The following is a 26,292-nucleotide window of genomic DNA, read 5'->3' on the forward strand; positions in this document are numbered from 1 at the left end:
CTGACGTATAATGCGACCATCAATTTCAAGCATTCTGAAATTACACCCACCCACCCCATTAATGGCTAGCTTCACAAAATATGTCTCCACCAATCAGGAGTTCAGAAAAAAATTCCATTGTTTGTAGTGAATTGCTTCCTAAATCCCAAGAATGATCACTGAATGCTGTAAAATAAAAATCTTGACAAGCAAACTAGGATCACCATTTCTACCAATGAAACCTACATGTCAACACCTGACATTAATGTACCATACATATAAGTATTACCATTATTAAACTAAAATAAGCAGTGAAGAAATGTATCACAGAGCATTTGTGCCGCATAAAAAAATAATTCGGAATAAATTTTATTTACTAAACAGTGTTATATGCATATATGAGTTAACAATAAGGAAATAAGGTTGGATATAAAATGTGGGAAATAGTTATCAGATGTATATTAGCTTGACACCACGTTTGAACTGTTAACATAAATTCACACCCATTTTAGGCATTGTAAGTTATAACAAAAAAGTGCATTGTTTTTTGTCAATCAGTTGCTAGTGCTTTCACGCACAGTATAACAGGCAGTTTCTTTGAAGTATGTCGAGGAGGCTTAAGTCTAACCTTTAGCTATTGTGCAGTTTGAGCACAGCTGACCAGAATATGAAATGGGAGCACGTTGGGGGGGGGGATAATGCACTCCACAAGGAGAAATAGCATATCTTTTGAAAATTTCACATGTATTGACCTGAAAATTGGTGAGTATTTAGTGAAAACATGATTAAATATGCAGCAAAAAAAATCATGATCCTTTCGTAATTATTCTGTAGGACATTATTTCAGGTTCTATATCATCATTTTGTCTTTCCTAATAGTATACAGTGGGAGTTGTTTCCCATACCTAATTGAGACAGAGGACCCACCAGATGTAATTATCTTGCTTCATTTTGATGTTGATTGATGACAATTAATCCTCCTCCAGTTGACATACATGTATGATATGTTTGCATATGTGCCAATGAATATACAAACTTGTCAAAATGAACCCAGGATACATCCCAAAATATGAGTAGAATGAGTTTCAGGATGAAGTGTCCTGGATTTCACTCATGGAACTCAGGAGTTCCTTCACTTTCAAAACAATAGAAATGAAAATGAAAAAGTACATGATCATTATTTTCTGACTTGTCAGGATTAAATTCTCAGCCTCATAAGATCACATTTGGAAGAAACTATTTTTTAGTAATTGTCCTAAAATATTTATTTCACTCTTCTCTCAGCCATCTGCAAACTAGTTTTTCAAATCAGTTTCTTTACTTGTGGTTTTTTGACTTAACAGATGTAGGTATGGCACTCTCAGTATCAAGGTCTTCAAGCAAAGGATGCTCGTCCATTACTCCGATATATTTATTCACTGTTTTATTTTATGGAACTGTGCAGCTTTGCAGTCATCACTTTTCGTTGAGATTTTTTTCAATAGCTTACTTGATTTTATTTTTTGCATAGTATGGTAACTCTCAACAACAATTAAATGAGTTTAGTTAAATTCATGGTGGCTAAAGGCTGATAGTTGCAAACTAGTTTTTCCATTGTGAGTGAAAGATTTTGTGTTTCAGCAGTTTTACACCCCACAAATCACTTTTAGTACAACATCTAATTCCACTTTTTAAACCACAATAACTGCTTTTCCCACTTTGATATATAAGTTTTCACATTCATAGTTCTGCCACCATTTTTATCAGCATTCTTCACCTAGTCTAAATAGAATCAGCTTTAAATATACATTCTGAGTTTAAGTTCTCAGTTTTCTTCATTTGTGCTTTCACTTTCATTTGTATTTCAGCATTTGTGTAATTGTCACAAGTCTGTTTCTAGAAGAAGAAAAACAGATTTTGCTGATTCATTCAGAGCAACTTTCTTCACCCTTTAAAAACCGTAGTCGAAATCACATTTGCTAAGTTATTATTATTATTATTATTATTGCATATTAACGATTGGACAGTATTGCTTCTGAGAAAGCTTTAATTGCTTTCGTGATTTATAAACATGTTGTCACCCGTGTAAACACCATTATAGCAAAAACAGGCATTGTACATTTGCTGAACAATTGTAGATGCTTACATGCACACTCAGAAGAACTTTGATTTCTTTGAAGTCATCACATCAGAAAAGAATTAGCTGTTCATTGGTCTCACAGATTGCATGCCTGTTTATCTAAGACTTTATTAACTATTTAAAAAGGCATATCACAGGGGCACATTACATGGAGAAAAGATGTGTTCTCAGAGAATTTCACACATATTTGACCCAGAAGCCTGCGTACCTGAGAGCCCTGATGTTGTACAATTCTCCATGGTCATTGAACTTGCAAGTTAATCATTACAGTGGTTTTAAATATTTTTAATGGGTCACCTGCTTGACTGTCCGCTGGCTTGGGGATGAATATGAAATAGGCCTGATGCACTCTAATTAATGTTGTAACAGATGATGAATGGAGGCAAGATTCTTGGTGGCTCAGTGGCTAGCATACCAGACCTGCAATCAAAAGGGAATAGGTTAAAATCATACCATTGTATTAGCCTAAATTGGCTGCCATGGTGTGTACTTCAAATGCCCTGGCATTAAATAACTTCTTTGCATGGTTGTGCTGTAAATCACTGAACCAATCCAAACCATTTTCATCAATTTTAATATGCATACATTGAAATTTACAAAATATGTGAATTAGAATTTTCAATCCCTACCAAGCAAAATCTAAATTGACCACCTCACCAATCCCTTGCTCACTTGAAACTTTTTCCTTAATTGAATGCAATCTATTTTCATAACCACATTGAAATTTCACAAAGATACGGGGTGGGTGCACAGTTCCTGAAACTTTGTATTTATTGTTTTCAAAAGTGAGAAAGAAGTTTGAATATGTCCCACTGAGTTGAACAATCTTTTTGTTATATATCTTCTGATTTAAAACTGATTTTATTATCAGTTCTATTTAACATGTCAGTATTCACAAAGATTATTTTTTTATAATTTTGGAGGTAATCATGCAATTAAACTGCATTTTAATAGTAACACATTACTTGCTACTTTTGTATTGCTGAATTTACCAGTAAGGAGGGAAGCTTATGGCCTCAAAAACTTTTAACTGATACAAGAATAATGCACTTGGACTATCCGCCAAATAATTATTACTTTTGGGGCCATCGACTATACATAAATTGACTTTATTGGTTGATTTCCCATCTGTTTCACTGAACAAGCATTGAATTTCAAATGTGTTCTTTTTAGTTTGGGTATTTTATATTTTTATCTTATTTTAAGATTTGTTAGATGAGAAGTTATTAGTTACCTATGGCACTGAGATTCAAACAGGTTCCACCAAGAGGCATGATCATGTTATTTAAAAAATTTAAAATTTCATGGTTAATTAGTTTGTATTCATTTTGTTATTTTCTTGTCTTTCATTTATGTTAATGCACTTTAGTAAATATTCATGTCACCTGTTGGATTGATACTTAGATTGTGCAGCCCTGGGCATTTTGAAGTCCTAATGGTCATGGACCATTGAGTCAAAATCAGAATTTTCAGGCCCTGATATACAACTGAGACTGGGTAGCTCCCTAGGAATATTGTGAACTTGGGACCATTGGTACAACCCTGCACTGACTTAAACTCTGATTTCCAAGCATTGTTGAACTAGTAATAATATTAGCCTCAGGATTTTTAACATTGGAAGAAAGCGCCATTCTTCCTCATGCAGGAAATTGAAGCCAAGTTGCTACACTGCATTTGTCCACAGGCAGCAAACAGAAAGACTCATGTGTATATATTTTGTACATGATAGATATAGGTGTGATGAGTGTCTCAGAAGGCCTTCTCATGCCCACATTTACCAACATATTAATGGGATGGAAAAGAAGGCCTTCTCATGCCCACATTTACCAACATATTAATGGGATGGAAAAGAAAAACTGACAAACACAATACAACTGGGAACAAAACAAAGGGTAGATGCTGCCTTCCCAGACACAGGGAAGAGGGAACAATTAAGAGAAGCACCACATCACTGATTAAGGTGCAAAATCGATTCAGTTTGAGGAAATAGGAAACAAAAGACAAAATTATTGTACAGATTGGAGAAAAAAAGACGTAAATAACACAAAAATGGATGTTTTGCCAAATATATAAGTTAAAGACAGCAACCAAGGCAGAATATACTCGGTGTCTTGATGTATATCTGTTGGATTGATAGTACCAATAGAAAGACAAAGATGTTCCATACATGTACTGTATGTCACTGTGACCAAGGAATCAGACTTGTATTGTGTTATTTTGCCTTCAATTTCTAATTGGCAAAGGGAATAATTAGCTTGAACTGTGGTCTTGGTGTCTCTGAATAAAAAGAAAGCAATGCAATAATAGCAGTTAAATATAACTGAAATTAGTTTTACCCCCTTCCCCCAAAAACTACATTCTCTAAAACGCATATTATCATCATACAGGTGAGAAAAAGCAATGTAATATTAACAGAAGTACATTTGTTTACATGGCATTCATTATTTCCCAAATTTACATTATATTTTCAAGCCAAAATTGTGTGAGGTCCTTGAATTTAATTATTAGTAATTGATTGAAAGTCTAATTGCCAGCCCATTCTTTATCCTCATTCTAGTTGAAAAGATCCCTTCACAGTCAGAGAAAATATAGAGGACAGATGTTATTAATGGATGTAAATAAGAGACATACCTACCTATTCATAATTAATTATATAATTGTGAGATGACTTACAAGTAAATTGTATGAAGAATGTGAGTGTGATATTTCTTTCGCCTGTTGCTTTCTGAAGTGTAAATGAAAAAAATAATCCAGTTCGACATTTTCTTTGAATAAATTTAATGTTTTTTTTAAAACGGGTAAAATGTGAAGATAAAATTGTACCTTTTCTTATTTGAATAGACAGAAAAAAGTTCCATGGGCAGCATCCACTTGAAGTTAAGATTTCTTGATCAGACTGAATGTTTTTCAGAAATAGTTTATAGCTCTGAAACAATTATGACAATATAATTGCAACTAATGGGAGAATTACATTTTTTATTTGTTTATATTTTATTGCAAGAAGTATGTTTTTGGAAAACACAACATCAAGAAGAAAATATATTTTAAAAAAATACCAAACCATTGCCTTCTTGTTTAAAAAATTGACAGGATCCAACTCTACCCCAGTCCTTACTCCAACCATTGCCAAGTAAGCCAATAGATGGCAGTATACATTTCTTATCCAATCTGTTGATTTCAGCTGAAGTTGGGAGGGGGGTCTTTCATTAAAACAAGAATTTTGTCTCTTTAGATCCTTCCTTTACTCCATTACCAGAACTAAATCAGAAAACTTTACAGCTGTTCTCATCATAGGACTTTGGGGGTTCTGGAAAATTGTGGGTTTTTTTCCATATTCATACCTAAGGATTTAGAAGACTTTAAAGTAAAATGATTTATACCTTGAAAGTGATAGTGAAAATGACTGGTACAGCATGATAAACCAACACCAGGCTTGACCACTGCTGATTGATTATGAATGTCAATGAAAGACTGAACCAGCCAGAACCTAAGGTTTTCTTCATGTACTGGCACTTATGCCAAGTAAGATACAGTCAATAATGGCTAATTGAGGGAGTAATTGTCATTGAATATCCTAATTACATGACCCTGAAACAGTTAGAAAAGAGGTCTTTCATAGAATAGGACTTGGAACAAGGTCACAGAATGTTTTGATAACAGAATAATTGTGAAAGAATAGTGGGAAACATTATTGAATATAGGCACTGATGCATAATGCATTGGTGGGTTTAAAAATGTTTCAGGTAGAAATGATAGAATATCAAAATGGTGACAGTAAAAGGCCTTGGGGAGAACATGCTCGCTCTAATCTGATAGTGGGGAGAAATATGAATGATCTATTCTTAGCTATTACATGTAAATGATCTGATAGGGACTGAATATATAATTTTGGAAGTTTACCACTGATGGACCCATAATTACTGGATTTGTGGTCCTTTTATCCTTCAAGGCATGATTTCCAATCCATGTGTTTAATGTCTTTCACCTCTTTAGAACTGCAGATGCTAATCTCTGATTTTTGTCCATCTTTCTTACCCCATCAGTATATATTAGCGTGCATTGTGTGTGCCTTCTAACCTGGTAGAACATGCTTCAGGTGCACATGAGACCTCCTGGCTACCCAATAACCATGCCCTTTTTTGTTTTAAACACCACAAAGTAATCACTTTGCCAAAATCAATACATTGCAGCCAAGTCAGTTATGGTTAGCATTAGCAGTAGTATGAAAGCGTAGGACACAAATTGTAGCACACCCACTACACCATATCAACCTTGACATAATAATAATAAATGTATTGGATCATTGATGCAGCTCAAGGGATTGGGGGTCATGAAGGGTACACAGGCAACATAATAAAAATTGTGTTGGCTTCCATTTATAGTTATGCTATAGATCACATTGTTGAATATTGGCAGAGATATACATTTGTTCATATTGCATGCCCATATAGAAAATGGTGAGGATCAGTACCAGATAAATTAATATAGCCAAGAAGGACGTCTTTTATTGTGTAGTGGCAGCACATGTTTTGCATCTGCAGTCCTGAGTTTGGTCCCAGGGTTCTATCACTTGCAAGGTCTAATGGCCATGTTCTCCAATTTCCTCCACCTCATCCTAGTTACCATATCAGCCACTTAGCATATCAAGAAGTTAGTGTAAATATAATTTTTGAAGAAAACTGGTTTCTTTGTGTTTGATGTTTGCAGGTCGTGGCCCAAAGTCTCATGCCTATACCCACAGCGTGCAGGAAGGTCATCATGTCTTTCTTAACCTGGAGACACATAAGTTCTACTGTCTGCCTGACAACTATGAGATCATTGACTCATCCCTTGAGGATATCATTGTGAGTGTAATCCAAATGGACATTTAATATGTTAAGAAATGAGGATTTTATATATAAAGCATTAACATGGCTTTTGGTATAATGTGGGTGGGTGGGCAGGGTGAAACCTTCTCTTTGTGGTTCAGCGGCAGTGCCAAATGATGAAGGCCCCCACCACAACCACCAATACCCTAGACTGAAATGGTTGATGATCATTGATAGAAAATGTAAAGTAAAGATGAAATCTTCAAAATGGGGAATTCAAATCCTAGTATGGAAGGTTTGTGACAGGTGAGGCTGATAATAATCACTGGCTTTCGACACATGGATTTATTAATTGCGTCAATAAATTTTAACTTTAATACCATTATATACATTGAATCATTTGTCGAGTTGAAGTATTGCATGGTTTTCTGTTTTTTCCTTTCCTCTAAAATAACTGTTTTCTCAACTGTAGAAAACCATGCTGTATTTTGACTAATTCATAGGATATAATACAGGAAAATTGAATATTTATTGCAGTGATGAATAAATCCATGATATGATTTATATGATTGTGATATGTCTTTGAATTTCTTGAAAAAAAAAGAAACAGGTAAAGATATTTGTGAACGCTGTTTTTTTTTTTCACCCTATTTTTTCTTGGTAGGGGCCATTATGCCCCTCTTTTTTGTTTCTGGAATAAATACTGTAGGTGGCTTTTCCTATACAAGTATGAAGTTAAAATTCTCCAGCAAACCACTGCTTTATTAATTACAAGTGGGGTCACAAGTTATCAGGGTGTGAGTTATCGAGGGAGTGGTGTACCTTAAAGGAAAAGTAAAAAAAGTCATTTTTTAGTTAGTAGAGTAAATTTCTCAACATATTTGTGATAGTAAGTTTCTGACACTTTTTCTTCTTTTTGTTTGACTTTGATTTAAAAATAAAATTTATTAAGTTCATGTTGAGAGAGAGAGGTCATTTTGTTAATTGAAGGTATTTTTGATATTTTGAAGCAGAGTTCTCAACAGAAAAGTTTTTGTAAAAATTGTTAAGAGGGATTATTTCTAGAGGGCAGAATGTGAAATTGATATTGAGTAAATTTGGTCAAAATCAGTTTGGTCATCGAGAACTATTTATGGTTTTGTTAGATTGGTTGGCTCAGAGAAACATTTATTGTAAAAGTACATAGTCAAGTGACTGTCATGGGCCTCTTCTTATACACTGATCTGTCATGTATACTTACCAGCATATAAAAATTCAAAGAAAGCTTAGATATCACTTTCCTAACATGGTTTATGCTCAACATTTTCAAGTTTTCTGCCAAACATCAAGAAAATACCAAGCATCAGAGATTTTTTTCTAGTTTGAATGTTCAGTTATCGTGTTTCTGATAATTTCTTTCTTGTCTTTCAACAGTATGTGCTGAATCCCATGTTCACAAAGCACCATATAGATAACTTGGACATTAACCCAAAGTTATCTCGAGCCTATGATGGGACTACCTATCTCCCAGGTTAGTACACAAATGGAAAATTATTTCAGGTCTTGTATTGTAAAAAAAAAAAATAATAAGGGAATGTTTTTGTTTTTTACCAGGTAAACGTATCCCATGTTTTATTGGACTGGTTTCATTTCAAATAGAGAACCACTTCAACAGGTACCCTCAGTATTGAAGCAACTCTTCATTAAAGTGACTTTAATGTGACAGCTAGCAAAGTCAGAGTTTGATAATTTTGACATGCATATCAATACAAAAGTTGAAGAATTGATGCAGAACAATGTTTTCCTTATACAAGTTACTCTGGTTACTTTAATCTTGAGCAGTCATGAATAATTCATCAGAGTGATCCATCATGGCAGTTGTTTGCATCTGCAAGAAGTACAGTGTGAGGGATTTGGTTGTTAGTAATCTCTTCCTGCAAACCCGGACCTGTTTTAGATAAGATTTGTAGTATACCTTCTGTTTTTTAAAAAAATACTGTAATGCCTACCAAATGTAAGTGAAGATATAATATTGGTTATGGTTTTTGAAGATTTTTTTTCTCACTAAATTATTACATTAAAGTTAGAGACAACTTTTTTGCATGAGCATTTATGGAGCAGCACAGGTGTGAAACCGGTCACAGAACTAAACACTTATTAACCCTAGTAACTACACATTTGTGTTGCAAAATTTACATGCATGGTGACCAAGACAAGTCCTGCATATGATCAAAATTGATGAGCCTGAAATGTGGGAAAAGGTTAAATTAGAATCACTGTTGACTAGCAGGTCATCTGTTTGAAAATATTTTGGTTATTCTTGTCAAGGATGAGATTGGTATCAGAACAGTTAATAAGTCTAGGTCTCTCTGCACTCTCTGTCACACATGGACTGAGTATAATGAAAATAGGATCAATATGGCAACACATCTCTATTGGCATTGTCCTACATTTGTCAGACCTTCTCATGACCACAAGACTTTCAAGTTGATATATATATATATATATATATATATATATATATATATATATATATATATATATATATTGATAATATATCATAGGTTGAGTAGTATGTTTCATATAGATACATGGCATAGATGTATTTTAATATCAGTAATTCCATACTTTTTTTGTTACTATTCCCTCCCAGTAAGGTGATCCTAAAGATTCCAGAACACTGCATTGCCCCCAGATACCCCAAACAGTTGTCAAATGCGTAATGGTGCTTTCATTCTTTTCTCTGGTGACATGTTGTAATGTCCATTGTTGTTGCACCAGAAAGATTTAGTTGCTGCTTTTTGTGTCAGTGAATTTACTACATTTGTGTGCTTATTCTTCTTAAACATTGGGATTATACCAGCTTGAGTTTTGTCACTGTTTAATTAAGCCCTTGTTCTGGAATCCTCTCATTCACCGCAGTCATGGTTCTCAACAGATTTCAAAACTGAAGAGTCAGTTGACCCTTGACCCCAAATTCTCAAGAGGCATAATGAAAATCTCAACAGTCAAAGCTGAAATCTCATAAGGCAGTTTTTTGACAGTCATGAGCTCATAGCTGCAGTTTCCCTGTTATTGGTGGAAACATGATTATTAAGACTTGTCTCATGCTGAATAATTATTAATATTTGTAATGTATTTTGTACGAAACATACAATCTGATTTTTGTAACACCATTTCTTTTTCGATGTGTTATTGTGTGTATATTTTATATATGAAACAGGTAGTGGATTATTTTATACTCTGTGATATTATCAACTTCTCAAAATATTCTCTTATCAACTGCTCAAATCATTTTATATGCAAAAATATATCCCTACAACTATGAAGGTTACATATTCAAATATCAAGGATGTACATCACAGAAGTGTCAGTTCTATCCACTAGTCCTTAAATTATCTAACAAATTTCAGAGATTGACTCTCCTTCTCCTTAGAGCTGATGCTATCCTTGTTTCATTTGGAGTCTGAGGGTTAGAAAATTCATCATTGGCAGGTTGTTTCCAAGCCTGAGACAGAAAAAAATATATAGTTGTGCCATTGTGATTTTAAAGTTCAAATGTATGCACTGAGTGTTATGTCTTAAATATTTTCAGAAGGATCCATTAATTAAAACACTAGAGGTTTTAAACATTTTACTGATGTAACATGCAGAGATGAGGCTGGGGGTTATTAGTGTTAGCAATAGATGTGGAGATCTTCAGTGGTGAGAAATCATAGTATCTCAACTTTACATTGTTTTCAGTCTGAATCGGTCATAATTTCCAAAATTATATTTTGTGATGGCATGCCATGGATATTTCTCTTATTAGATAATTTTAAATTAGCAGTTCTATTTGAGAATTTATTTTATTTCAGGTATTGTTGGCTTGAATAACATCAAAGCAAATGATTATTGCAATGTCATATTGCAAGTGAGTATCCATTCAATTAAATAATAATGTATGGTATTCAGAAGAAATGCTACAAAACATTTATAAGCTAATTTTTGTATTGAATTTATTTTATATAAAAAAAGAGCTTAACTTCACCAAATAATTTTTTGTCAAAAATCTTCTGAAGCATTTTTATCATCAAAAGACCATCTGCTAGCAAGTTGAATTGTATTGTGTACAATAAAAGTATTTATTATCAATGCTAATCACCATGCAACAGAAATAAAAGCCTTTAAAAATGTCAGGTAAGCCTGAGTGTCAGCTTGCTAAAATTCTTAAAATTTGAATTCAACAAAATTGCTTCCTTACTAGAAATTACATTTTTAAATAATGGTCAGCAAAATATAGGTCAGATTATTAATTTTAAACCATGTCAAAAATGGAACTTACTGACCAGAAAAGATTATTATTTTCCCCTAGTACATAAAAAATACATATTGTTAGCTCCTTCCCATCTTCAACACAAGTAAAATGATTAGATTTATTGTGCTTTGAAGGTGCATTTGGACCTGAGTGATTCCCAGTTAACATTTTAATAATATCCATAAAAGAAAGAAAATGCTTTGGATAATAGATATAAATCAGAACTGTATTAAAAGTAAAAACCAAAGCCCCTCTTTTTGCTATTTTTGTAGGCTCTGTCTCATGTCTCCCCACTGAGGGACTATTTCCTCCAAGAGGAGAATTATAAAACCATACAGCGTCCTCCAGGTGATCAGATGTCACTATTAACTCAAAGGTTTGGAGAGTTGTTGCGTAAATTGTGGAATCCACGGAACTTTAAAGCCCATGTCAGTCCTCATGAGATGCTTCAAGCCGTGGTCCTGTGTAGCAGGAAGAAATTTCAGATCACTGAGCAAGGTAAGTCAGCTTTTCAGGTACAGTTCTGTCTCATTCATCGATTCTCTTTTCCATGAATGACACTGTTGCAGTGATGGGAACAGTTTTGGGCAGGTCATTATTGTTTTTCATTGTCCACTATTTAGAATACCAACTTTAGTGATAAGAGTGGTAAAAGACCGTCTGTCTGTCTGATCATCTATCATCTTTCACAGTATTTCATCTAATACATAAGGGTGGAAAGTCATAAATTAAGAAGTTACCTTGTTAGCATGATAACTTTGTGCAAATATTCTTCGATCCCTCCCTTTTGGGTTCCTAGGGTCAATTGTTCAAAAATGTACATTGCATGACATTTACCTTGCAGGAAGGCACATCATATATGTCAAGGATATTTTGTGGTATTATGCCTAGATCACTGACAGGAAATGTCCAGGAGTGAGAAATGTTTTGTAGTGAATGTATTGGGATTTGCAGTGTGAGGCCAACATAATTACTCTAATTATTATGCAGGTGCTATTAAAGAAGTACAGTAATGGTGAGATTGTCCTTCTGTATATATGTAATGTACTTGGTCTTTTATTACATGTTAAAGCTATTACACATGAAATTTGAGTCGGTGATAATTCCATGAGTGTAGATTGTGCCAAAGAACTTTGAATTTTAGTAAAGGTTTTGGTATGGGGGCTTTAGTAATGATTTTACATTTTACTTAAATAATTCCTGTGTTGTATGTCTTAAATGTGTGAAAATTTGTATGTGTGATCAGTGAGCCACATGTCAAGACTTTTCAGACTGGGACCTCTGATGGTGCCTTAGGTGTCTTTCCCAAGCTCTGATAACATCGCCTCTGAGTCATAACAGAGAAAAAGATGTCCCCACCCTAGAACCATTTATGCACTTATTGGGCATGAAAGACCAATTTTGTATTCAATACACCTCACTTTGACCCTAACGTTCATCCCTACCCTAAAGGACTTAGCTAAGTTCTTTTATATAAATGTCTACATGGAACTGCACCAGAGTATCTTCAGGACTTAATCAGGACTTTTTCAACACAATACCAGTTGAGATCAGTATCACATGGAAACCTTCTAGTACCAAAACCAAGAACAGAGCAATTTAAAAAGAGTTTTCATTACTCTGGTACAGTTCTGTGGAATAAGCTTCCACTACATGTAAACTCTGCTGAAAATATTAGAGTATTTAAGAAAAGATATCATGAGCTTGTATGTGTTTCTAATAGATAATGGAATTTAGTATTTTAATACTAAACATGTTAAACACTAATTATTGCTATCTTCATATAATGTGCATTGTTATACTCTCCTTAAGAGAGCCTCAAGGGAGAATAGTCCTTGACTAATGAGTCACCCTCTATAAATAAAGCATTATTATCATTATTATTAATATTATTATTATTATTATTATTATTATTATTATTATTATATTAAGGGTTATAACTTTGAAATTATTCAGAACCCTACCCTTTTAAACTTATGTACACTCACTGGTTATGAAAAGACAAATGCAACAGCATTGGCCATGGGGTCCATCCTTACCCACAAAAGAGCTTAGCCCCTATGTCATAGCTTGAGAACTATTGAGATCCCCAAACTTAAGTCATGTACATTTTTGCTGAGCATGAAAACAATTACCCACACAAGAGGTTCTGACGTAAGGGTGGAGTCAAGACAGGGCAATGTATGGATACATGTTTTGCAAATACAGAATTTTAGCTTCTAGATTGTAATGGAAACTATCATGTACACTCCAGTACTAGTCGAGTCCAACTGCAAACACCATGGATCCTGATCTGCCATCACATTATGTGCTAGTGGATCAGTGTTTATATTGTTGCATTCTGCTGATTATGCTAAACAAACTGCATTGATCCAGAACTGCCGTTGCAATATGTGATTTCAGATATGTGTCTATGCAGTTTGCAGTTGGACAAGATTTTTAAGTAGGTTTATACAGTATTGGCATCTAGACTGTAAACAGGATTTTTATGTTTTCACTAGCAGATTTCTAGTCCTAGCCAAAATAGGTCAAGAATGTAAATACTTTTGGTAATGGCTCTTTAAAAAGTGGGAAAAGAATAAAAAAGACAGTAGCCAAAAAGTTTTTGCGTAAAATTTAGTAGCTAAAGTGCTTTAGCCATAGGTATTTTTGTTGCCTTAAAATTTGAAATTTATATTTGAGTAGCTTTGCTATGAGGATCAAAACAGCTGTCCTTGTTACTACTTTACAGCTTTTCTTTTTTATTGCTTTTTTAAAACCAGAAGCATTCACTGAAGGATGCATTCTCTCATAGTTTTAAAAATATTTTGAAATGGTGCAAATAATTGTATGGCTCCCCTTAATTAAGATTGAAAACATTTTTAAAAAATATTTACAACAAATGTTAAATTTTATGAAAAAAATAGGAAATACTCATCCTAAAATTTAGCATGCTAATGAAATGATGACACTGTGTTTTTTCAGCTTCAGAAAAAGACAGGGCCCTTTGTGTTAAATTTATTGGCCCTTCTCATTTTCGGGGGGGGGGGGGGCTGAGTGGTCTAAAGCACTCTCCGTTATGGATCACTGCCATCTCAGCTCTGCGTAGGTTCGAGTCTCAGATTCGGCCAATGTGGGTATGTGAGAAAGCTTGCCAGTAGCTTCTCGAGGGTCTGTGGTTCTTTCCAGGGATTCCCATGTTCTTCCTCCACCATTAATACTAGCCGCCATGTATAGCCTTTCGTGTGCTGAAAAATGGCGTTAAACCCAACAAGAACATTTTCAGGGGCCTGCATATTATTTCATCATTTACAATGAATTTATTGCTTTCTTATTACGTCACTACAGTTATGAACATTTATATTAAATTCATTTGTTTTAGTCTGGTTTTTTCTTCATTAATTTTATACTAGCATTTCTCATTGACTACAAGTCAGATTATTTCTATGTGTTCTTATTCACTATAAGAAGGTCTACTGATAAGGATTGAAATGACATAGTGTTTCACTGACTGAAGTATCCAGATTTTAAATCTTTATGATTTGCTTGCTTCTAACTCTGTCAAAGCATGAGATTTTTATGATCAATAAGAAGTTTGCTACATAGCATGTATAAAAAAAGCTAAGCATTTTGATAACTTGTTCCATCTGCCTTATACAAGCTTGCCAGTTGTGATTCATTGCAAATTTTACTGTGCTCATAGGTGCAGCATGGAAGATACACTGGATGAAAAACATTTTGTTAACAAAACACCTCACTGAAGGCCATGCAGTATGAGATGATTGCATGGTTTAATGACTTGCTGAGCTCAGATATCATGCAACTCTGTTGGATATATTTCAGCATTAGATGGTAACCAAGTAGGTTACCAGGAAAGGAACGTCTTCAAACTTACTTGTTTGTAACAGACAGCAGAATAGGATTTAGAAGAACATGTAAGATGAGAGAAACCACATGACTATTCAATATAAGTTCAAAAGAAATGTTTCTTGATCTTCTAATATTCGGAAATCAATTTTTTTTAAACATCGTTTAATATGATCTCTAGTTCTGTTAGATGTAAAATAAACTCAGCTGAACACAATTTGTAATGAAGATATGTTGAAGACACTGTTATCTACTGAATTGTCAGTAAGAAAAGTACAACTTATCTGTGAGTATATATGGCAGAACTCGCCAATCTTCCCATTGAGTCTTGGAGACTTTTCAGCTTCAGATGGTTTATGAAGGTCCCTCAGATATTTCACTGATAATTTATTTTTCGATGATGCAGTTAGATTCAAAGGCTATATCCAATTTGTTTTTCAAGTATTATCTTCTTTGAATAAAAAGCAGCTGAGAAATTTGTTCAGCCTTTGCCCATTGCCCCACTGTTATGGCTATAAGGTCCATTAAAATTGTCCTGTACACATGGCTTGCAGGAATGTCAAAACAGTGAAATAATAGTTTGCTTCTTTGCATTGACAGGTGATTCCCTGGAGTTCATGTCCTGGTTTCTGAATGCCCTTCACACAGCCCTTAATGGGACCAAAAAGCTGAAAAGTTCCATCATCAATAAGACCTTTAGAGGCAAGATGAGGGTCTTCTCCAGAAGGGTTCCTCCAATAGAAATGGTAATATAATTTTACAGCTTTTTTAGAAATTATTATATAACATTTTTCTTCAACATGCATATATTTTTCATTGGAAAGATGTATTAAAAAAAAGTTTCATTAGACAGGAGAGATGTCTGTCCAAACTTGACAGGAGTGATATCCATCCTCATTAAACAGGAGATATATTGATACTCATTAGGCAGGGGAGATATCCATACTTATTTGACTGGAGTGATATCCATCTTCATTAGACGGGAGTGATATACATCCTCTTTGCCAAGGAGTGATATACATCCTCATTAGACAGGAGAGATATCCATACTCATTAGGCAGGGGAGATATCCATACTTATTTGACTGGAGTGATATCCATCTTCATTAGACGGGAGTGATATACATCCTCTTAGCCAAGGAGTGGTATACATCCTCATTAGACAGGGGAGATATCCATACTTATTAGACTCACAAATGTCCTCAATTTGATTGGACACTCAGGCTAAGTTTGTTAGTCAGACTGTAAGTTTAGTTACCTTCTTATTAATTAATGTATTAGTTACAAAAGTAAGGAGGTTGTAACATATGGACATTTTGTGAAATTTTACCAATTATGATTGTGAAGTTATATGTGACCCACTGTTATGCGTTGGGGTGGGATGCTCCCAGTATTTATTTGAATTACTGTGGAATTCCTACCCTGGCTCATTTTTGTTGGAAGTGAAATTAGTGATAGAGAGAGGTAAAGCTCTGAGCCCCCAGTCAGCAATACCATCAGTTAAATTATTAAGAACACAAAGGTGAAATTCAAAAGAATGACAATTTAATACAAATTAAATGATATTAATTTCTCAACCAATCTTCTTCCTCTCGAACATGTAACAACCTATTTCATCACGTGATTATAGTGTGAGATGGTTTTCCCCAGTACTTGGTTTCTACTCATCTGTGTTTACTCCGCCAATTCCTTTCCTCCTTCTGGCGTTCTCCGTACTCCGATTCTTCCTATCCTCTTCCCCTTTTGTCTCCTTTTCTCCTCCTCCTTCCCTCTCTCTCTCTTCAGCAACTGGGCTTGTTCTTGGCCTACTGCCTTGCTCTATCCTGTCTCTCTGAGACTCGGGATTTGACTACCCGGTAGTTCTGTCCCCAAAAGCTTCCTACGAAAAACACAAGGACGTTAGCATTTGTGTTAGCCATCTCGCCTCACACTACATCAACAATCAATCATCAGATAAAGGCTATCTACATCTTCGGTCACGCATTCGTACACATCGAAAACCACACACATTCTTATAGAAAACAATGTTGCAATAAAGAGCGGTAACCTGCTTAACATACAGACATCACTAAATTGCATCACATCAATATATAATATATATATATATATATATATATATATATATATATATATATATATATATATATATATATATATATATATATTCTTAATCTCATTATTCTCAACAATATCACAACAATCAAATGCATTTCTGTACATTACACTTCCACAAGTGTACACAAATATTCAAATCTCCATACTATTTAAATTTACACACTGCAACCATTTCCAAGTTACAATTTAATTCAACAATTGCAAAATCTAGAATATCACATAAATAAATACACTAGTTTACAACAAAGTAACTTAATAGCGAATTGCAATATTAATTCTGATGAGCGAGCAATCTACATAATCATAGCTCATTTCTCAAGTACGCATGTAAATTAAACAATGCAAAGGTAATTCTACGTACTAATGATTCTAGTAAGTAAATATACATGCTGCACATAATTACAGTTACAATGCCGTAACATTCTGCAATAATAGAGCAAATAACTCACTGACCTTTATGAAGCTTTCTGTCCTTGAATGTACCAAGGTTTTTCCCGCCAAATCACGAGTGGCTCCTGGAGTTACTGCTACAACTTGTCAGCACGATTCTTTACAATGACTAATTCGTTCCCAGCCCACATGACTGTTAACTTCTGGTTTGAATTGATGGCCCCACCCTTCCTCAGTTCCAATTGGATATCAATTCTACCCCAGTCGGTGCAGATTAACAGACGAGCCTCAGGCCATCTGTCAAAGCAGGGAGATTTACAACAGCATCGAGGGTCCTTTGTTCTAGAACAAAGCTTCTAACGTCTAGATGTTAGTTTTGACACCTAACGAAGAGAACTCTTGTACAAACACGAATCGCCACGACAGTGCAGGGTCGACATACTCATGGTGCTAACCCATTCCTTTGTTCCTGACTTAAATAATCGTGGGCAGGCAAACATGACAATGATCTTTATAGTAGGAACCTTATTTGAGTTTTCATATGCACTCATTTTGAAGAGTTTATTGACCTTGGTTCCATAATCATAAAAAATATTATGGCACTAAAATTAAACTCCAGTTTAAGAATACCATTGTTACAAAATGTATCAGTCTTTGGAACCACTGAAGTATGCAGATTTGTAGAGCTAACAGTATCAAGTTTTAAACATTGGGAGTTCTATCTCTATACTGCAAAAAGTTATTGAAACTCAATATTTTTTCCCTACCCTATTCTAAAATGCAGTGGATATTGTATTCATGTTTCCATCTCTTCATTGGTCCATAATACTTCTGTTTCTGCTGTATTACTTTAAAACCATTTGAGATTGTGGGAGAAAACTTAGTGCGCTCGTACTTTATCATTTTGAAGGTGTGCCTTATTTGGAGTTCTTTCGTCAGGGTCACAGTTCAGAATTTCTTTCCACTCTATAGCCATTAAATTGATAAACGTGGTACATTTGTACAGAATCATTAGAACATGTGATTCTATGACATCATTGGTCATCTTCAGTCTCATGGTCTTTGCTCATCATCTTGGTAAACATCACAGGGTCAATATTTTAAGTTGTCCATCACACTTTCCTGTCCACTCTATAACCTTCAGTTTCATTCCAGCTTTCTGGATAAAACTTTGTATATTTATATGTTATCTTTAGAAAGTTTGTCATATACCATTTTGGGATTCCAATCTTCAGACTCATTGTCATTGATTTTCAATATAAAATATATAATAATATTTGTAAGTAACTGATAACTCAAAAAATCAGTACATAATAACACAGTGGTTCTTACTTTTCTTGTAGTGTCATGCAAGTGATATATCATGTCAAATTTCAAGTTAAATTTCTTGGTTCCTTTTGGATTTCAGAAAGAAGAAGAACAGCTGAAATTGTTGGAAACAGATGAATACCAGGGTAAGTATAAATTCCCATTTTCAAATGAAACTGAGAGAAATATCAGTTTTGTGGAAAAACCAGATACAGTTCTACTTCTATATAGGTATCACTATACTAACTATGAAATCAGTAATCATTGCATCCTGTTGTAGTACCAAAGGAATTCATTAATATTTTTTATGATTGTTCAGAATATTAGCTAAGCAGTCAAGAATGTTCTTTGCACTCAATAGAAGCAGTATTAAAACCTAAACAGAAAATAACATTTTTATTGAGTTCAGCCTTTGGACTATTGGATGACAAAGTGAGCTGGTGTGATTTGGCTGGTCCTAGTTGGATAACCTATGCTGATTTTTATATGCCTATCATAAGGCAGTGCATGCTATATTATGTAGTCTGTCGGACTTACCAATTTAATTTCTGCACAGTGATTCAAGTTGTCTCTCATCTACAATTAGCAAGCTTTTTGGGTGGCTTGTATTTAGGGTTAATTTCGATGAAAAGTTCAAGGTTGCTGACTGAAAGAAGAAGAATGGTTTCCACAAAATAATTTGAGTTTCCAGTATTTATATAGTTACCAATTTTAGATGGTTTGCTCTTGGGGCAAAGAATCACCCTATCAGGTTTGGGGTCAAATATCAAGGGCACTGTGACTGAAGGAATGAAAATATATTTGGTACAATATTTCTACATCACATACCTTGGCCAGACTTTGTGGATGGCTTGTACTTGGAGTCAGGGAAAAGTGTATTGATTTTGAGGTCAAAAGTCAAGGTCACTGACTGAAAGAGGAGAAATGTTTTCCTCATAAACATTTTAGTTCTACATCACAGAGCTGGACCAAACTTTTTGCAAGGTTTACACTTGTGGTATGGAAGAAGTCTATTTATTTTGAGGTCGAAATGTCATTTTCCCTACCATTTGAAGCAAAAATAGAATTTTTGGGCACTAAAATTTCAGCAGAAATGTGAAAAATAAAGAAAATATAAATAAGGAAGTTAATATAGTTATACTTTGAATAGCATAAAAAGAAAAACCCATGATAAACACATTGTTTTGATAATGAATCATCTTAAATGTAGTCATTGCTAAACAATTTTATACAAGTAAATGAAATAGTTAAATAAGGTGTGTGTTAAGTGTGTATTGCTGAAAAATATGGTATTTTCCACATAAAGGTCAGACTTGGACTTGATTTGTTTTTTTTACAAATGTATATACTTTATACAACAGAATTATTGAATTTGCTTTGACTTTATTAGCTCACCTGACCATTCGGCCAAGTGAACTTATGGTATGGGTCATTGTGTGTCTGCAATGTGTCATCCATTCACAACCATTAGGCCAAGTGAACTTATGGTATGGGCCATTGTGTGTCTGCAGTGTTCATCCATTCACAACTATTAGACCAAGTGAACTTACAGTATGGGTCATTGTGTGTCTGCAGTGTGTCATCCATTCACAACTATTAGGCCAAGTGAACTTATGGTATGGGTCATTGTGTGTCTGCAATGTGTCATCCATTCACAACCATTAGGCCAAGTGAACTTATGGTATGGGTCATTGTGTGTCTGCAATGTGTCATCCATTCACAACCATTAGGCCAAGTGAACTTATGGTATGGGCCATTGTGTGTCTGCAGTGTTCATCCATTCACAACCATTAGACCAAGTGAACTTACAGTATGGGTCATTATGTGTCTGCAGTGTGTCATCCATTCACAACTATTAGGCCAAGTGAACTTATGGTATGGGTCATGGTGTGTCTGCAATGTGTCATCCATTCACAACCATTAGGCCAAGTGAACTATGGTATAGGTGTCTGCAATGTATCATCCATTCACAACCATTAGGCCAAGTGAACTATGGTATAGGTGTCTGCAATGTGTCATCCATTCACAACCATTAGGCCAAGTGAACTATGGTATAGGTGTTTGCAGTGTGTCATCCATTCACAACTATTAGGCCAAGTGAACTTATGGTATGGGTCATTTTGTGTCTGCAATGTGTCATCCATTCACAACATTAGGCCAAGTGAACTTATGATATGGGTCATTGTGTCTGCAATGTGTTATCCATTCACAACCATTAGGCCCAGTGAACTTATGGTATGGGTCATTGTGTGTCTGCAATGTGTCATCCATTCACAACATTAGGCCAAGTGAACTTATGGTATGGGTCATTGTGTATCTGCAATGTGCCATCCATTCACAACCATTAGGCCAAGTGAACTTATGGTATGGGTCATTTTGTGTCTGCAATGTGTCATCCATTCACAACATTAGGCCAAGTGAACTTATGGTATGGGTCATTGTGTATCTGCAATGTGTCATCCATTCACAACCATTAGGCCCAGTGAACTTATGGTATGGGTCATTGTGTGTCTGCAATGTGTCATCCATTCGCAACCATTAGGCCAAGTGAACTTATGGTATGGGCCATTGTGTGTCTGCAGTGTGTCATCCATTCACAACCATTAGGCCAAGTGAACTTAATGGTATGGGTCATTGTGTGTCTGCAATGTGTCATCCATTCACAACCATTAGGCCAAGTGAACTTAATGGTATGGGTCATTGTGTGCCTGCAATGTGTCATCCATTCACAACCATTAGGCCAAGTGAACTTATGGTATGGGTCATTTTGTGTCTGCAATGTGTCATCCATTCACAACATTAGGCCAAGTTGACTTATGGTATGGGTCATTGTGTATCTGCAATGTGTCATCCATTCACAACCATTAGGCCAAGTGAACTTATGATATGGGTCATTGTGTCTACAATGTGTTATCCATTCACAACCATTAGGCCCAGTGAACTTATGGTATGGGTCATTGTGTGTCTGCAATGTGTTATCCATTCACAACCATTAGGCCCAGTGAACTTATGATATGGGTCATTGTGTGTCTGCAATGTGTCATCCATTCACAACCATTAGGCCAAGTGAACTTAATGGTATGGGTCATTGTGTGTCTGCAATGTGTCATCCATTCACAACCATTAGGCCAAGTGAACTTAAGGTATGGGTCATTTTGTGTCTGCAACATGTCATCCATTCACAATTGCTGTTTCCATCTTCTCAAAAACCACTCAGTGGAGTTTGACCAAATTTGAGAGAAAGCAACCTGGCTTTAGATCTTTAAAATTTACTCAAATGATGTCAACTATAATCAATCATGACCACCGTTACTGATAGAAGAAAAACATTATAACAACTTATTCTATAAATTAAAAAAAAACAGCTTAGTAGAATTTGACCAAATGTGAAAAGCATCCTGGTATATAGATGGTTAGGGTTACATATCCAGGATCCATAGGGGACCTTGAAACCTTGAAAAGCCTTGAAAAATTAATTGTTCCCTCAAGGCCTTGAAAACACCTTGAAAATTCAAAATATTGTCCGGGTACCTTGAAAAGCCTTGATTTTCTTGAAATCAAAAGGAATTAGTAAATAGTTTTCATTTTACAGAATTAATTGAAAAGAAATGGGGAAGAAAAAAAAATCTCACTAAGTTAGTGCTGGAATGGACATTTTTCCACAATTGGCCACTACACATTCATACATCTCATTCTTACATCTTGAACTTCTGATTTTACGAAGTCCAGATGTAGCAGTGGTTTAAATTTGAATCATTCGCTTAGACATAGCTGGCTGCCGATTCCAACTTCTGTGGCTAGATGAAGAAAAATATAAAGTTTGGATTATGAGATAATGCCAGAAGAATATTGATTTGTGTGTAATGGGAGAGAGTGCTCCAGTCACCTGCAGCTGAGAAGAAAAAAAAAACCAAGCTCTTGTAATGGTGCTTAATACAGGCAAAACAAGAAGCCTATAGCATGAAATCATTTTTAACGAAAGAGGTATGTCTGTGAACACACAGATTCAAGTCTTAAAATAGAAACTGTCTATAGTCTTAATTTGGGATTTAGTGGAAATAGGACTGGCAATAATTGCAATGAACAGGATAACTCTAAAAATATAGAATACAGCTAAGCTGAGAGAAATATTAATATATCTAATATGAAATAGTTTAAAATATCCATATGGTGTTTTTAAATAAGTGATAATATAAAAAACAAATATCATTACTTTGTTTTGTTTTTGGGGATGAGTGAAGAAGTTAGGAAGGTACTGAAAAAGACATTGAGACAACAACAACAGCTGCTGCTGATGACTATGCATTGAAAGCAAAGATCCATAGGAAAATTTCCGTGATCATGACATCAGAATAATTTGAGAAAAAGTGAAAAGGACAAAATCGCTAAACTTGGAGCTCTTGAAAAACAACATGATGACAAGCTACAAGAACTGAAAAATTCACTCTAAAATATGGGAAAGATATCAATGATAATACTATTGACTTCATTTTTTATTTTTGTTTTTTTTTAAAAAAAATAAGTTTGCAAGAAATGTTCCTCTTATGGCATTAGTATTAACTGTTACCTACAGTTTTATTTATTTATCCTTTGAAATTAATGTAAAAATGCACATTGAAAAATATTGATTTTAAACCTTGAAAAACCTTGCAAAAATCTTTAATATTTTGCAAGAAATATGCTACTAACCCTGTTATTATTAAGATTATTATTACTAATTGTGAACAGATACATAAACATCTATTTATAAATCCTATGTAATACTTTACTCAAGTCAGGTAGGCCAGTCTGAACTAAAGATATTCTGTACACATTACAGCCATGAATAAGAATTATAAAAATTGGATAAAATCATGTACCAGGAGTTACAAAAATTATAGATATACATAACACTCTGCATATCCAGATAGGATTCAAAATGCTTATCTTTGAATATGCACCTCTCTTTTGATAACTTGTACACAGCAGGGGAAAAAAAAAACAAAACAGACTGCACTAGAAGCAAGGACACAAGTTACAGAGGGTCATCCAAATAAAAGTTATGCCATCCCTGCTGTTTGTAGAGAAAACCAGGAGGGTGTGGGGACAACTGGGCTGAATAATCATGTTATAATTGTGTTGGGAATAATTGTCAATAAAGCGCTTTTTCTAATAAAGTTATGATTTTTTTGTGTATATTGCATTTATTTTCAAGATGCCCATCCTTTTAAAGATCATTAACGTTATTCCAACTGGTTTCAACCACCTTCACATGTATGCAAAAACATTGTGTATTACATCACTGCTTTTTGTTGTTGTTGATTCACAGCCAAACAAGATTAATTTTTTCAAAAGCTAAGGACATTTATTTCATGAAAACTTTAACTTTGAGAATAAATTTTTGTAAATTTTTTGTTAGTATTATGTTAGTAAAATATAGAAGCTGTGATTTCATTGCAAGTAATAGTGATACATTTTCTACTCCTTGAAGAAATCTGTGAGTGCCAGTTCAGAAATTTTAAGTTAACTACAAACTCTGAAACTCACTTCTCCACAATGAACCATATTTGAAACAAAGCTTTTGATTTCAGCAGGTACTCATTTCACTTTGTTTCCTTGCTGCCTTTGATCACATGGTAATGAGTCAGCTGATGTAAGTTAGTTTAATTATATTATATACACAGTAATAATTATAAGAGTTCAATTGATCAATTGAAATGAGTTAACCTGACATGCTACTGGGGCCATTAGCTTTTACACTGGTAGGATTTGCATGTCTTTTTATTTCATTCTGCCGCTTTATCTGATTTGATACAAAAGATATAACTAACATGATAATACAGAGCAGGTCTGATTTTAATTCAGTGAAACAATACAGCAGATACTTCCACAAGTCTGATATAAAAACATGGTTGGCATTTACTTTGAATCTCATAGACAGGGCTCTTAAGGACATGTTTAAATACAAGCAGGCACATTATTTTTATGATAATTACACTTAAACCAAATTAATAGATAGAAATAAAGCACAAATTTCACACAACAAAACCTATTTAATTGGTATTTACCTTTTAAAGTGCTGCTTCCAGTAGGCTGTAGTGACATTTTCATTGATCAAAATTTCTTGGAATGTCATTATTTACATTTTAAGAATGTTGTTTGTAAGAATTTTTTGTGCAAAATATGACTTCTTTAAAATTGAGAAGTTCATAATGTTACTTCAAATTTGTTCATACTCTGTGCTGTTTTGGATTATAAAGTGAGCAATATATCACGGTTTCTATTACCAAGTCTGTTCATGATTTTCTTCATGTTCAACAAATATGGATCAGTTTTAGGGTATTTTCTAGTAAAACAAAATTGAGAGCCATACCTGGCCCCACATAATAATTAGATTCACTAGTTATCATCGTGCTGGTCATCAAGTTTCTTCAGTTTTCACCACTTTACCTAAAGCCATTGAGAGCACTTTAATGAACATATACTTTAAATAGTATTTTATTTTCACTAACAGAAAAAATGGAAGAGATTCCTTGGCTGTACCTGACATGTGACCTCCCACCTCCTCCTTTGTACCCAGATGAGCTGCAAGAGAACATTATTCCTCAGGTGCCCTTCTCCACCATCCTGGCCAAGTTTAACGGAATCACTGAGAAGGAGTACAGAACTTCAAAAGACTCCACCCTGAAAAGATTCCAGCTGACCAAGCTCCCACCATATATAATTGTTTATATCAAGGTAAAATAGAAATGGTTACTTTAAAATGTAGAAATTAGTTGGTTTTAACAAAGCTACAAATTCAAGTCTTCACAAGCTTAAAAGTCCTTCTGAAGGTTGATGCTGATCAGGGATAAACTACTGCAGCTTTTGTGGAAAAATAGTAATCGTGGTTAGAATTTACCCACCAGTTCATGTAAAAATGAGCAAGATCTTTTTTAAAACTTGCTTGCCAGTATAATTGAATTGGCAATCACATTGTTGATATTTTTATTCATTTTAATTTTTTTTGTCACTTTACTGGTTTGTTGCTACTTCTCCTGAATGGATGGTTACCTCAACGTGAGATTTTTGTTATAAGACTTCTTGTACAATTTGGGAAGACTTCTTGTGATGTCTATTTGGTCCTAAATAAAAATGGTGCCAATGTAATGTCCAGTATGGTCACAGTGGCAGCCATCTTGAAAATCTTGTTATTGCTACTTGTCCTGAATAGAAAGTATTAACATGGGATTTTTACCAGAAGACTTTATATAGTTTCTGGTTGGGCCTAAATGAAAATGTTGCTGATCTGACATCCAATATGGCAACCATGGTGGCCATCTTGAAAACCTTGTTTTCACTACTTTTCCTAAATAAATTTTTATATTTACATGGATTTTTGAGGGAAGGATACTGATCTTACATCAGTTATTGCCATCACAGTGGCTGATTTGAAAATCTTGTTAATACTCAGAAATATCTGAGATGGTTTCA

General features: G+C 34.5%; 1 protein-coding gene across 1 annotated transcript in view; it reads left to right on the forward strand.

Moving 5' to 3' along the window:
- Positions 1-26,292, forward strand: part of LOC149802710 (ubiquitin carboxyl-terminal hydrolase 39-like) — a 52,963-nt gene that overhangs the window by 15,461 nt on the left and 11,210 nt on the right. The window contains exons 4-10 of the mRNA XM_089952117.1: positions 6,806-6,942; positions 8,320-8,416; positions 10,743-10,798; positions 11,455-11,680; positions 15,629-15,774; positions 18,941-18,986; positions 25,334-25,557. Coding sequence (XP_089808243.1) covers positions 6,806-6,942; positions 8,320-8,416; positions 10,743-10,798; positions 11,455-11,680; positions 15,629-15,774; positions 18,941-18,986; positions 25,334-25,557 — 932 coding nt within the window. The remainder of the gene's footprint in view (positions 1-6,805; positions 6,943-8,319; positions 8,417-10,742; positions 10,799-11,454; positions 11,681-15,628; positions 15,775-18,940; positions 18,987-25,333; positions 25,558-26,292) is intronic.

The sequence above is a fragment of the Sinohyriopsis cumingii genome, chromosome 3, assembly GCF_028554795.1.
Source record: "Sinohyriopsis cumingii isolate HCF-2022 chromosome 3, ASM2855479v2, whole genome shotgun sequence".
Lineage (NCBI taxonomy): Eukaryota > Metazoa > Mollusca > Bivalvia > Unionida > Unionidae > Sinohyriopsis > Sinohyriopsis cumingii.